The sequence below is a fragment of the Cebus imitator genome, unplaced genomic scaffold (genome assembly GCF_001604975.1).
Source record: "Cebus imitator isolate Cc_AM_T3 unplaced genomic scaffold, Cebus_imitator-1.0 Scaffold13, whole genome shotgun sequence".
Lineage (NCBI taxonomy): Eukaryota > Metazoa > Chordata > Mammalia > Primates > Cebidae > Cebus > Cebus imitator.
Window position 1 is genome coordinate 3648855 of NW_016107328.1, and position 15344 is coordinate 3664198.

The window sequence follows — 15344 nt, forward strand, 5'->3', positions numbered from 1 at the left end:
AATCCATGGTCAACAAAGAAATCACAATAGAAATTAGAAAATATCTCTAACTGAATGAAAATAGAAAGGACATGTCAAAAAGTATGATATGCAATTAAGTCAGTGACTAGAGGGACATTTACAGCTTTAAATGCCTATATTCAAAGGAAGAAAGATCTAAAATCAGTAATCATAGTTTTTACCTCAAGAAGCTGACAGAGGGGAAAAAAACAAAAGAGGAAATTCAAAAGATCAGAGCAGAAATGAATAAAACATACTACAAAACACAAGAGAAAAACTAAAATAAAGCAACAGTTTCTTGAAAAGGCTAACAAAATGACAAACTTCTAAGTAGACTAAGGATTTGGGGTGAAGGGAGAAAGAGAAAGGAAGGAAGGCAGGAGGAAGGGAGAAAGGAAGGGAGAGACAAGCAGCCAATTATAAAATCAAGAATAAGAGACATGACTACAGACTAACCATAAAATAATTTTAAGGAACAATTATAAAAACCATTATGCTAACACATTAGACAATTAGATGAAATGGACATGTTCCTAGAAAGATGCAAACTTCTAAAATAAACTCTAAGAAGAAACTAAAAATCCAAATATCTATATTGATAAAAATATTTGAATCAGTAATTTAAAATCTTCTCCCAATGAGAAGGCCAATCCTAGTGGTTTCACTGGTGAATTCTACTAAACATTTAAGAAAGAAACAATATTTACTTCATATAAAGTCTTCCAGAAATTACAGAAAAAGGGAACCCTTTCCAATTAATTTAATAGAGCCAGTATTACCCTGATATCAAAGCCACACAAAAATCTTACAAGAAAATAAAACTACAGAACAATATTCCCTTATGAATACAAATATAAAAATTCTTAGCAACAAAATAGCAAGTCAAATCCGGCAATATATAACATGCATTTTATATCATGACAAAGTAGGGTCTGTTCTGGGAATTCAAGGTTGGTTTAACTGCCAAAAGAATTCATGTAATACATTATATTAAAAAATACAAAAGTTATACAACCATGTCAACAGAAACAGAAAAGCATTTGTCAAAATCCAACACCCATTAATAATAACCATAAAAAACTCTCTCAACAAACCAGAATAAAAGGTGACTTCAATCTGATCAAAGGCATGTACCAAAAATTTAAAGATAACATCATCTTTAATAGTGAAAGACTGACTGTTTTCTCCCAAGGGAATAAGGCAAGAATGTCTACTCTCACCTCTTTTATTCACATTGAATGTTCTTGCCTGTGCAATAATACAATAAGAAATGAAGACATACACATTAATAAAGGAATAAATGTGTCTTTATTCATGGAAAACATAATTTATATAGAACATTTTAGGGAATGTACAAAAATTATAGTACTAATAAGTGATTTTAGCAGATATAAAATTTTAAATACTCCATTTTATTTCTCTTTTCTAGTAGTAAAACATCTAAAAATGAAATTAAGAAAACAGTTCCACTTAAAATATAATCAAGAATAAAATACATAAAAATAAATTTAACAAAATAAGTGCAAAATCTGAACATTCAAAACTACAAGAAAACTGCTGAGGAAAAAAATACATAAATTCTACACAAATGTAGAAATATACCATGCTCATGGATCAGAAGATTCAATATTGTTGAGACAGCAATTGATCTACAGATTCAGTGCAATTCCTCTCAAAATTCCAGCAGATTTTAAAAGAAGCTGACAAGCTGAACCTAAAATGTTTATGGAAGTGCAAAAAAAAAAAAAAAAACCTAGAATTGGCAAAATAATTTTATGGAAGAACATAATTAGTATTATGCTACCTGATTCTAAACCTTAGTAAAAAGCTACAGTAATTAAGATGGCCTCATGTTGGCATAAGGATAGAAATATAGATTAGTGGAAAAAGAATATAGGGTGCAGAAATAAACTAACATAATTATAGTTACTTGTCTCTCAAAAAAGCCACCTAGGTAATTCAAAGGGAAAAAAGATAATGTTTTCAACTAATGGTGCTGGAACAATTAGATATCGACATGGAAATTAAAAGAGTAACAGAGGCCAGGCCCTATAGCTCACACCTGTAATACCAGCACTTTGGGAGGCTGAGGGGTGCAGGTCACCTGAGGTCAGGAGTTCAAGACAAGATTGGCCAACATAGTGAACTCTCATCTCTACTAAAAATACAAAAATTAACTGAGCATGGTGGCATGCACTTGTAATCCCAGCTATTCAGGAGGCTGAGGCATGGAATCGCTTGATTCCAGGCGGCAGAAGTTGCAGTAAGCCAAGATCACACCACCTCATTCCAGCCTGGGGGATAGAGTGAGACTCTGTCTCCAAAGAGAGAAAAAAAAAAAATAAGATAGCACTGCACACTTAAATGGCTAAAACCTTAAACACTAACACTACCAAATGTTGACAAGGATATGGAGCAACTGAAACTCTCATTCAACTGATCATATTTTTCAAGTCTATTTCTGGATTCTCTATTTTTGTACCATGGATCTACGTCTCTATATTTACACCATGTTGTAGCTTTATAATAAGCCTCAAAATTAGAAATTGGATTACCTCCAACTTTATTCTTCTTGAAATTTCTTTGGCTATTTTAGATCCCTTGCAATTTCATATAAATCTTAGAATAACCTGGATAATCTAATTCAAAGTCTTCTGGGATTTTAAGTAGGATTGCATTATATTTACAGGTCAATTTTGGGAGAACCAACATTTCAGCAACACTGAGTCTTCCAATCCATTATCCTGGTATAGCTTTCTATTTATTTCTGTCTTCTTCAATTATTCTCAGCATTATTTTCATAGTTTACTGCATATATTTTAAATATTTTTCAAATTTATCCCTGCTGATCGTTTGATACTACTGAAAATAGCATTTTTTTAAAATTCTAATTTCCAATTGCTCATTGCTAATGCACAGAACTATTAGTTGTTGGTAGCATTTTGGTAGATTCCTTAGACTTTTCCAGGTACAAAACATGTCATCTTTCTTTCCAACTGGTTTACTGTTATTTCCTTTTATTGCCCAGTTCCATCTTACACTGGCAGGAACTCCAACACAATCCTGGATAAAAGTGGTGATAGTGGACATTCTTGCTTTGTTCCTCATCTTAGGGAAGAACGTATTCTTTTGCCTCTATGATGGTAGATTAAGTTTTTTGGTATATGCTCTTCATATAGTTATAAATTATAAATTCCTTTCTAATCTTTGTTTTCTGATTTTAAATCATAAATGGTGTTGAAATTTGTAAAATACTTTTTCATTGAGATTAACATATAGTTTGTATTCTTTTATTGACATGTTTTGATTTTTGAATAGTAAACCAACTTCATATTCTCAACCCGATCTTGACATATTATCCTTTATACTGCTGGGTTTGGTTTTCTAATATTTTGCTTAGGATTTTGTGCCTATATTGAGGAGGAGTATGTATTGGTCTTCTGATCTTCTTTTTCTGGTTTTGGCATGAGGTCAAAGTTCAACTCAAGATGTTAGATACTCAATGTTTTTTCGTACTTTCTGCCAGTGTTTCCATAAAATAGAGATTACATCTCCCTTAAATGTTATAATAGAATTCAATTAGGCCTTAAGGTTTTTTCTATTGTTGTTCTGAGACAGGGCCTTGCTCTGTCACCCAGGCTGGAGTGCAGTGGCACAATCACCACTCACTGCAGCCTCAAACACCAGGGCTAAAGCGATCCTCCCACCTCAGCCTCGAGTAGCTGGGACTACAGCTAGGTGCCACTATATCTAGCCATTTTTATTGTTGTTGTCTTTTACTTTTTGTAGAGACAGGGTGTTATGCTGCCCAGGGTGGTCTGGAACCCCTGGGCTTAAGTGATCCTTCTGTTCTCACCTCCCAAATTGCTGGGATTACAGGTGTGAGTCACTGTGCTTGGCCTAGGTTTTTAAGTATAAATTCAACTTCTCCAATTTCTTGTCTTTTGGTAATCTGTGTCCTTTGAGGGATTTTTCTATTTCATCTAATCCTCAAATATATGGAAATATAGTTATTCACTGTCTCTGACAAAACTGTCCATTCTAATTACTTATCAGTCTCCAAGGGATTATCAATTTCTGCTCTGTTCAAAGAACCAGCTTTCTTATTTATATTGACTTGGTATTTTGTTCATTTAATATTTCCACTCATTCCATCACTATCATTATTTCCTTCTTATTATGCTTATTTGGCTTTAATTTACTCTTTATCTTCTGGTTTCTTAAGGTGAAATCTTTTATCAGTGATTTTATACTTTTATAAATATAAGCAAAGCTGTAATTTCTAACATTGAGGTGTATGCCACACATTTTAGCATGTTGTTTTCATTTTCATTCAATTTAAAATATTTTCTAATTTTACTTGTAACTTTTCTTGGGCTCATGGGTTATTTAGAAGTACACTGTTTAATTCCTTAATGTTTGGGAACATTTCTAGATACCTTCCTGGTATCGATTTCCAATTTAATTCAGTTGTGGTCAGACAGCATATTGTGCATGATTTCAATTATTTTACATTTATTGAGACACATTGTTTTGTATTTACCTTCATCGAGACATGTTGTTTTATGGCTTAGTATATAGTCTATTTTCTTTAGTGTTCTATGTACACTTCAAAAGAAAATGTATGTTCTTGTGTTGTTGGACAGAAGGTTCCATAAATACCCATTTTAAGTCATTGTGGGTGATTGTTTTTGCTTAAGTCTTCTACAATATATCCTGACTTTGTCTATTTGTTCTATCAATTAGTGCTAAATTATGAGAGGTGCAATCTTGAACTACAATTGTAAATTTTTCTATTTATTCAGTGATGTTAGTGCATGGTGTTATTTGATACTCTATTAAGCCTATGCTTTTTTAAACTGCAGTATACCATTTTTTGTGGACAAACGTATGAGAGGATGATAAAGACCTATAATTATAGAAAATAATATTCTGTTGGTAAGTAAAATGGAAAGGCAGAAGGGAGAAGATAAACATAGGTAAAATTTCTAAATGTTAAAGAAGACTGCTCATGGATGATAAAAACAGATGTTGGTAAGTAACAAAACTATTCTGATTCTATTGTAAAAATTTAAAAATAATGTAACTGGTTGAACATATCAATATTTGCAACCTGGAAATTATCCTTTGCAATAGTCTAAATTTACAACTTTGAATGGAAGAATCAAAGCCCCATTGTTCATGGCAGTGTCTTCAATTACGCATATTTCTATTAGCTTTTTCCCTCCCCTCCCACACCTTTGTTTCTCCCTCATTTCAACCTCCTTGGATCATTTCCGGAATAAACTAAGTACAATCAAATCTTGTCTCTTGCTCTACTTTCAGGAGTACCCAAAGACAGTAGGTACCAGGACTGGAATGCAATTTTTTGAAATTTCTTTAGAGGCCACTTAGTCGAAAGACATGAGAAGACCACTGCTTTAACATACATCATCTATTTCCCAAAAAACCCTCCACCTACAAGTCTAATTATCTTTCTTTTGCCTCCTTATACTCTCTGATAGCACCTAACTTGGTGAAAAATATTTTTTATGTTTCCAATTGTCTATAGACTGTGATCTTATTAATCCTATATCCATTCCCAGCCTCTAAGCTTAATAGCTGGCACAGGGACAACCCTAAATGTCTACTGCAATTTCTATTTAACAGCTTCTAGGTACTTTATTTGCTTTACTTAATGCTCAAAACAAGGCTTTAAGCTGGGCATTATTCTCAATTTACAGATAAGGATACTAAAGTTCCAAAAGATCACACGGCTAGTAAATTGCCAGAGTGAAAATTTGAGTCCAAGACTGCAAAGTTTATGCCTGTTCTACTATATTATTAATCACGGATGTAGTTGCTCCATGGCTTGGTACAATGCAGGATACCACGAAAGGCTTCCGGTAATGGATTACTTCTCATAGGAAGAGAAATGAAGTTTGAAGGATTGTCTGGGTTTACAGAGAGACGACAAACAGCAGAGAATTTTCCAGAAGAAGAAAATAGTATGAAGGTAATAGAGGAAAACAAGTGTAGTCCATTTAACATTGAGGCTACATTTAAATAACTTTGAGGATTATGTAAATTGCAAAAGATCCAGATTACAAAGACCTGACATGCTTTGAAACAGGAAGTCACTAGACAGTCTAGAGCAGAAAACTGAAATAAGAAGAACAGCTGAAGCACATATGCTGGAAAGAGACCATCCACTCGAAAAGCACAGGATTTGAACCTGCCCCTTAGGTCTTATCCAGGATAAGTTTCTAAATGCCTCTATATATCAGCATTGTCTAGAAAATGACCATTTTACCTTATTTTATGAACAAATTAGATACTGCAGGTAACATATAAAATGTATGGAACATATGCAATGCATGGAACAGTCTGACAGTGACAATTTTGATGAATTAGAATAAAGGCAAAGTTACGGTTTCAGAGGCCAGTAATAATATCTTCATGACATTATTTTATAAAAAATGTTGGACCTTCAGTAGGATTGAGAAGAAGACAACATTATCTGTTTTAATGATATGGGTATGAGGGACGACTAGGTGTTTGAAACCCGGACTCTTAGGGTAACGTTATTAACGGAGACAGTGAAGTTGGCAGGAGACTTCATTTATTGGAGGGGAAATAGTATGCTTCATTTTGAACATGTGAAATATGAACATCTGACAGGAAATAAGACAGTGGAAATAAGATGAGTGTTAGGAAAAGGGGTTTTACCTGAAATTAAAATAATAATAAAGTTGTTTTCAAAGTACATTACTCTTAAGTTTGGAAATAAGTCAGTAGAAACACAAACAAGTACGAGGAAGTACAAGTTTATCAGTAACACACCAAGAGGGAGCCCTCTCTATCAATGCTCATTCTGTTCTGTCTGGGTAGCAAATAAAACACTGTCTTTTCAAGAAACACTCTCTCTAGTTTATTGCTTCTATTTAAATACATATAGTGATATTTAAAAATATCAAAAGGAAAGAAAATTATCTTATCTGAAACTTTTTACAATGGGTTGACTTCTTAGAAATTAATTCACTCTCTTAAAGAAGAAAAGGGTCAGCCCACTAGCTGTGAAAGACTTCAATCAATTGATATATTCTATGTTAAATGGAAAATATGCATAAAAATAATTTGATTTAATAATCTAAATTTAAAAATTCAGATTTCCAGTTCATATATATATAAGCAGAGCAAAAATTTCCGTAATCTATTAATGGAATTTTCAATTTGCTGGCTAACAAATAAATTGATCTAATTTTTAGAAACTACAAGAACAAATGTGCATTAATTTAACCCTGTTCACCAGGAATCGAGAGGATGAATGTTACTAGGTACAAAGGATCTTGGTTAAGGATGCTATTTGCTCCATATCTGAAAAAAAGAAGATATAAATTCAATGTCTAGAATGTAGCCATGACAGAGAAAATATTAGAGCCATTATTTTAAAACACAAAGGAAAGAGAACAATCATAAAATATAGACATTAGCAAATTTACTCCACACATCGAATACAGGCACTATTTTTTTACTTTGATATGCAAATTTAAGCAACTACCCCACAATACCACCCCGGCTAAAGCTTTTCATTTATCAGTAAGGTCTTTCACAAAGTTAAAATATGACAAGTAAATACACAGGACTATATTTTCTGTCTGTTGATCTTTGGCACTTTGTCAAGTTGGAGAATCTCAAAAGGCAATAAAAATTTCTGACTGTTTTGCACATTCTTTTAATCTTTACATCAAAATATAAGGCCGCAAAAAGGCAAGCTGAAATTTTAGGATATGTGGAATAGTTTTAATAAAGAGTTTTACATACAGTACCCTTACATATAGAACAATGTGTTTGCAAATTTAAATAATATCTGAATGTACAGTGGCATGTATTCTTATCAAAGATAAATTCAAGTGTACTGTCTATCAGTTCTAAAATGCATGTATACAGATTGTGAGAACTGATAAACAGAATGAGGCATAAAATATTCAAGTGTTATATGTCATCAAATAGCCTCCACCTAACAGTCTTTTTCCCCTTTTAAAAAAATTTCAAAACCTATACATACATTTTTAATTTTTAAAAACAGTCTGTTAAAAGGTAACATTTCATGTTAACCACCAATTCGTATAGTCTATAGTAATAAAACTAGATATGTGATATAAATATGTGTCGATTATGTACATATGTATGTTGAGTGTTTGTTTAAAACAAGCATACACACTTACGCATACCTGCGTATGTAGCACTGGGGGCGCATACAACTCACATGAGTACTGGCAGACAGTAGGACCTAGGCTCAAAATCCAGCAAGAGCTAACACAGCAACTTAGTTGCCTTTGGTTTCAGAAATTTGTCCATTTGTGATGAAAGCTAAAAGTTTTGAGTGCGCATGTATTTTTTAAAAATAAAATTCATCTTCAGAAATGAAGCTTTTCCAGTATTCCACTACTAGCAGTTAAAAAAATCCACAGCCACAAATTATATTGATATTTCTGTCACTCCTCAACCCAGCTGAGGTTATTTACAATTTTTTTTTCTGAAGGCAAACACCAAGCATACTCAGGATCAAACTGTACGTTGAGCCTGAATACTGCCATTCAACTATATATATGACATATATAGCATGGGTGATACATAGGTTTTGGATGGACTGATGGCATTATGTAAGACTTAGGGTGGGAGAACTCCCACAATATTTAAAAACCTCTTTCCAGCAGAATCATGATCACTTGGCACATCGGACCCTTCTGCAAGCCAGTTTGTTTTTAATGAGCTTAATGCCTGCAACATATTCCAATTATTTGGTGTTTGTTTTTAAATACATTCATAATGAAGTAAGAATTCCACAACTGTTTTCCCCAGAAGTCAGACTTCCACTGTCAGTTTTCTGTTAAGAACATTCATCGCCCAAGAAACAGCTCATGATCCTATAAAAGTTTAAATATCCTAAACTTCCGTACAGCTGGATCAAAGACAGTTCTTAGAGCAACCCTGTAGAATTCTCCAGAATTTAAATTTCCTTTTCAATTTTGTTTTTGGCCAAGTGCTGGTTTATAAACGTAGATTTTTCTATTAAAAACTATATAAATATACCATATTTCTTTCTACAGGTATCTTGAGCTTCATGTAAGCAAGTACTCAAAAATTCTGCCCACTTGAAATCCCTTAGTATAGATTACATTCTACTTCCTTGATCCTTGGCATATAACACATTCTCATTTGCAGCTTGCTCATGAATTTGTTTTTAAATTCTAGCTTCCTTGATAAAGCTGTTGTTCATTTTGTTTTCCAAGGTGCCATCCTATTGACATCACGAACCAGTGAATGACCAGACATTACTAGGCTTTTAAATTATCCACTTAGCTGTCATGTGGATAATAAAAATGATTTGACTGAAGAAAGCCACATTCTTTCATTAAGTGTTCACTGCTGTCATACAGAGCAAAGAGTGGCTATCTGCTGTACTTTGCCCATGTCAATTAGGAGCTGTTTTACGTGGCGTTTAAGTTGGGGCAATCTTGCAAGAGGATCTGGTGGCTCCAATTCCCCTGTGAAATCAAGCCAGCTTTCCAAAACTAAAAGAGAGAAGAAAATAAGCAAATCTGAATGGCAGCTGGACGCACAGTCAGAAAATGACACAATTAGAAAGTTGGAGCTGTGATGGAGATAAGAGTTCACTTGCCTGTCTTTAGAAGGCCAACATACTCAAGCCATTTCCGAGAGGTTTAGCGTGCTGTCTATCCCGCCCCACAGAGTTCAAGTCCCTCCTGGCAATTTTTATCTGTCATTTAAGATAATTTTCCCCTTTAAATATACAGGAAATGTATATTTTTTATATATAAGAGGGAAAATATACATATACACACACACATATACATATATACACACTAACTTCATTTTGAAGGTCCCCTTTTACTCCTAGAATAAGAAACAACAATTCCCTATACTTGCTTAAGCTTTCTATTAGCTCAGACTCAAGTCATCTCTACTTTACACAAAACACACTTAATCATTTTTTTTTTAATCCGGAAGTTCTTTTTAACAATGAAAAGGAAGTAGCAATTTCTCGGTATTCTTTCAGTTCCACTATTTTAACACTATTTTTAAAAATACACACAAGCATATTAAAATTCTAGGCAGAATGCAATTGATTGTCTTCTATAGTTTTTATTCATGTTCCCTTTGGAAATCTAACCTAATAATATGAAATAGTATCAAGATGCATTTTCTTTTCTTCAAAAATCTACTCAAAACATTACATCAGCTCTACAGTTAGCTTACACCCAGATGGATGATGCTTCTAAAATGGGTTTCCATTTCCTCTTTTCTTTTCTCAAGGGTGGGGGGGGCAGGAAGGAGTAGGAGCTCTAACTTAATGTAGAAATATCACATGCTTATGCCAAATTAAAAAAAAAAGTTGGGGTGCAGAATATCATCTATGATGTTAGGAAGAAACAGGAGTCAGAAAGCATTAAGAACAACATGGACTGAAAATCAGGTAATCTAAATTACTCTAGTTTCTCAACTATAAAACAGTCTTTTTTCTGTCCTACTTTTCAGGCCTCCTGTGTGATGACACAATATTAAAATATAAAAGAAAACTGCTTGAAAATCTGTATGCAAACTTAAGGTTTACCTACTTAACTTTGTAGAAGTTAATTTAACAAGTGCTAACCAAAGTAAAATATTGATTCAAAATGTTTTCACATTTCAAAAATGCTTACATCCCTTATGTTAACTTCCAAAGAAAACTTAGTTCAATTAAGCTAATAAATTTCTTCCATAAGTGATCTATCTTGAGCCTGGTAGATAGACTGTATTTAATAAATATCCACCTTAAAAAAATGAATACCTATGATCATACCCAGTCATATTGTTTTAAGTGTAAAAGATCCCAAATATGTCAAATATAATACAAAGGGAGTAATAAAGCCCCATCAGTATGGAAAGTATCTGTAGTTTTCATCCCATAATTTAAGAATTTTTAAGTAACTTCTTCATAGTAACAATAAACACAGTGTAGTAACTATATTTTAGTTCTTTCTTAAATTACCATCAACTTCTTTTTCTATTAGATCCATCCTGCTGGTAACTTCATTCTGTACATTTTCTATGTGTGTAAGGAGATTGAGCTGCCACTGAAGATGGGAGTCTCCTGGGTCTTCGGTGCCCTTTTTATCATTATAAACAAATACTGTATTCCCATCAGCTGGATTCTTCTCCAAAGGACCATTGGAAAACAAACAGAAAGAACAAGATGAAATGTAGTCACTGAAGTAAAGATACATGAAACACTTCAACACTGGTAACAGTGAGATCCAATCTGACTCCTTGGATATCTTTAAAGACGGACTGGTACACAACTAAATCCCAGCCGGTGGTTCTTAAGAGCAGACGTGTCTACCACCTCCCTCCACCATGTCTCACATGGTGCTACACAGGCAAGTAGGCTTCAATAAAATGAGCTAAATAAATGAAGTCACTAACTCTATTCTGCAATTAGAATACCTGACTAATTTGGACTGGCCTCTTCCTCAATTAATCTTAACTGGTGATGTAAGTGGACATAAGAGGGCAAAGCAATGACGAAAAAAAGAGAGTTGCCAAAGACCAGTATAAAGTCTAATTAACTATAGGCTGGACTTTACTGTTACAGTACAGTAAACCAATGAGAGGAGGGAAAGGCAAAAACCTTTCAAAAATTTCAAAAGTGCAAACTGCTTCACACACACTCACACAGACACAATGTGCATTGAGATTTGCCAGATAGAACTCATTTCACACAAGGGATATTAATTAGACAAAATAACTTACCACAAACTTTATGATATGAAATATAAACTTTCCAATTCAGTTAAGTATTTATTTACAGTAACTACTTGTTAAGGAATGCAAAAAAAAAAAAAAAAAAAAAAAAAAAACCTAATTTAAAGTGGCCCCACTAATTGAAAATTAGTACAAAATAAAGGTACAACATTTCTAAGATAATCTCAGTGTACAGGAAATAAGTTGATAGATATCCAATACACAAAGATATGTCAGAATTCAGCTTACTGAATAGTGGGATGCATTGACAAATATACTACAATTTTTTAAAAAGAAAATTAGAGTGCCGCCTTTTATCTAACACACATAAAGAAGAAGACAAATCATTACACTCATATGTACTTTCACATTCTTACACATGGACATTTTCATTTGGAATATAATGTGGTTCATGTTTTAGAGGCATCTAATGTGCTTATACAATTGACTTTTGTTAGAGAAACAGTTTATTGAATTACTGCAATTCTGAATTAGGAGATAATTAAATGTTGAAATGGCCAGTGATTTCCTGTAGAGAAATTTTTAAAAATCTCCTTACTTTAACAAGATACTGGTGAACTTGGAAATACAAGTAAAATCTGGGAATTCAGTATGTTTTATTTTATAAAATTTTCCTTTGTTGTTCTATCATATTTTCCAAGCAAAGAAAAATGAACCAGTTTTACCTTTTCAGACATTCCATGTTCTTTTGCTGAGTATTGTAAACGGTTTTTATTTGTCATGTGGAATTCTTGCTCTTCTTCAGAACTACTAACATCATCATCATCTGAGCTCCCAGGGTCTGCGAGAGATTTACAGTCCTGACCAAAACTTTGTGGCTTTTGATAGCTGTGCTCACTTGTTATGTAAGTTCCTTCCATTTTTAGGGGCAAACGAGGTGGCTCTTTATGGTTCTGTACATATTTCTTTTCTTCTTGATTAACTGTGTCTAGTGCTATTTTTTTCTCTAACCCAGCTATTACTTGATCTTGGTCTTTTCGCTTCCCAGGACAAGCCCAGAGATGAAGGTCAGGATGATGTTTATTCCTTGAAACAAAGTTGAGAAAACAGCTGTTCAGACAAACAAAACTCCAGTAACAAGCTGAATACAATAATATATTTCAGAACTAGGTTAGGAGATCTGGGACTCAAAGACAAAAGCAAAGGTATTCTTTAAGTTAGCTCACTCCAGGGTTTCATTCAAAATTTGAATTTTCTCAGTTTTAAATAAATAACACTCAGAAAAGCAGTAACAAACTTAATTGTGTTGATAGTCCATATCATCATTTGATACATGCATTTCTTTTTCTACTGATTTTTTATTGTCATTTTTTCATTGTAAAATTTGAAAAACTTTCATGTGAGCATATTTTAAAAACTTTTACTCAGTCAAAAAGTGATAAATTCCTGATGAACAAAATCCTAAATATAAATGCACAGAAAGTAAAAATTTCCTCTCCCATGGCAATCATAAATAACGGAGGTATAAACTTCCAGACTTTTTCCATATACCTAAAATTAGTTATGAAATGGATGTAAGTACACACATCTTCTTGTGACACAACCAGAACACATACAATCTGCCTTTTTGTACCTAACATGCTATGGGCATCTTGCCATATCATTTCATACAGATAGATTTCCCTTACTTTTACTCTAGTGGCTGGATAGTTACAAATGTACAGTCCAGCCAACCACTTTCCTACTGTTCTATGTCTGTGTACTTGTGTGTACCTTGGCACACAAGTCAGAATATTTCAGTCAGACAAATTTCTAGATACGGAATTGCTGGATAACACGCACATTTTAATTTTGATAGGTACTACACAAGTGACCTAGAAAGGGATTATACTAATGACAACCCCACCAACAATCTATGATAATGCCCATTTATCTCATCCTCACTGAACATGTAAGCATGATATTGTACAGTTAATTCTGCAGTAATTAAAATTCTGCAGTAAGTAAAATAGAAATCCAATCATCAGAGCTGCAGTGGAAGGACATTCAGGAGATATAAACCTTTCAAAAGGCTCAGAATGTTTGCATATTAATAATTTCCAAATTAGATACATACTGAGTCAAATTAGTTCTCTTCCAATAATATTCAAGTATTGCTTCTGAAATTATAATGTTTTGAATCTCTAGTAATTTAATATTCAGAAAATACTAAAGCACTCATATCAGTAAAAGGCATAATAGAAGAAAAGCTGGCACTGTAGTCTAATAGTCCAAAGGGTTGAATTCTGCTGTACCATAAAGAAGCCTAGACAAGTCACAAAATCTGTCTTTCACTACCCATCTATGAAATGAAGTAGCTTATTATGAGGATTAAATAAAATATCACATGAAAGTACATGATGTGTAGGACTTTTAATAAATTGTATATAATATATATTATGATTTAAAATATTGACATAAAGAGGGCCTATAAGTATATGAAACAGAAATGGTCCAATTATAATCCTTAGCAAAATCAGGAATGCAGAGAAACTCATACTAACACCAAGAAGGAAATCAGGTTTTAAAAAAAGACCTAATACATTAGTCCCTCCCTTAAGTCTTAGCATTTACACGGCCTTTTAAAAAAGAAACTCATACTCAGGCTTATGATAAATGGAAGCAAATTTTATTCAACAAATAGTTACTAAGCACTTACCCTACACTATCAATTGGAGATAAAATGCTGAATAGGACACAAGCCCTATTTTCAAGGATCCCATGATATAGTAAGGGGAGACAGACATAAAAAGATTAAGTATCAAAGTGCCTGACACCAGTATGCACGGACTTTGCCAAAAAGCACATGGTCAACTCCAGTTGGGCCAACTCTAGTTAATTATAAAAGGCATCTACTACGGGCACTAGTGGTAGAAGCTTATCCTGGTAAAGGCCTAGAGCTATGAAAAAGCTTGCTTCATTTAGGGATTATGGTTTGGGATAGCTGGAACACTGGGGGAAAAGCATACGGAATATGGGAATATGTGGCAACAAAACGGTAGACAGAGTATGTGTCATGGAAGGACTCAGTCCATTGGACAACAGGAAGATGCTCTAGTACATTAAGTTGGAGAATGACAAGCTGATTTATCTTCTACTAAGCTCACACTGGCAGCAGTACAAAGAATGAACTGACAGAGTACAAGACTAGAGCCAGAGATAATGGCCCAGCATGGAAATCGTTCACATGAAATATAACAGCCTGGCTGTGACAGCACCAGTGAGAAGGGAGAGAGGAACGGATTGAACAATGCTCGCAAATTGCAATGGACAGGATGTGAAGGACACAGGGTGGGAAGGCAAGGAGAGGATGAGGCCAAGTTTCTGGCCATGACAAGTACATCCAAATGAAGAAAATCTTGTGAAGAACCTGTGAATCATCCTGTTTTTACTTAAAATGTGGGGTTTTTAAAAATTTGTTCTTTTAAAGAAGAATTCCAGTCAGGCATTAGGAAGGACTGAAAATAAGCACTTCAAGAATATTCTGATATGTTCTTCAGGGAGGCTGAGACTTTTTTAAGAGAAAATCATAGGGGATGACTAACACATTTGGTGCA

At 33.7% G+C, this 15344-nt stretch overlaps 1 protein-coding gene across 12 annotated transcripts in view; it reads right to left on the reverse strand.

Moving 5' to 3' along the window:
* Positions 1 to 6584: 6584 nt before the first annotated feature.
* Positions 6585 to 15344, reverse strand: part of PHF20L1 (PHD finger protein 20 like 1) — a 75854-nt gene continuing 67094 nt past the window's right edge. For 8 of the 12 annotated variants that reach the window (XM_017500207.2, XM_017500146.2, XM_037728443.1 and 5 more), the window contains 3 exons: positions 12474 to 12834; positions 11036 to 11201; positions 6585 to 9557 (listed from right to left, as the gene is read on the reverse strand). In XM_017500207.2, coding sequence (XP_017355696.1) covers positions 9415 to 9557; positions 11036 to 11201; positions 12474 to 12834 — 670 coding nt within the window. In that variant the 3' untranslated portion in view covers positions 6585 to 9414. The other 4 variants (XM_037728438.1, XM_017500226.2, XM_017500199.2 and 1 more) reach the window with 4 other exon arrangements.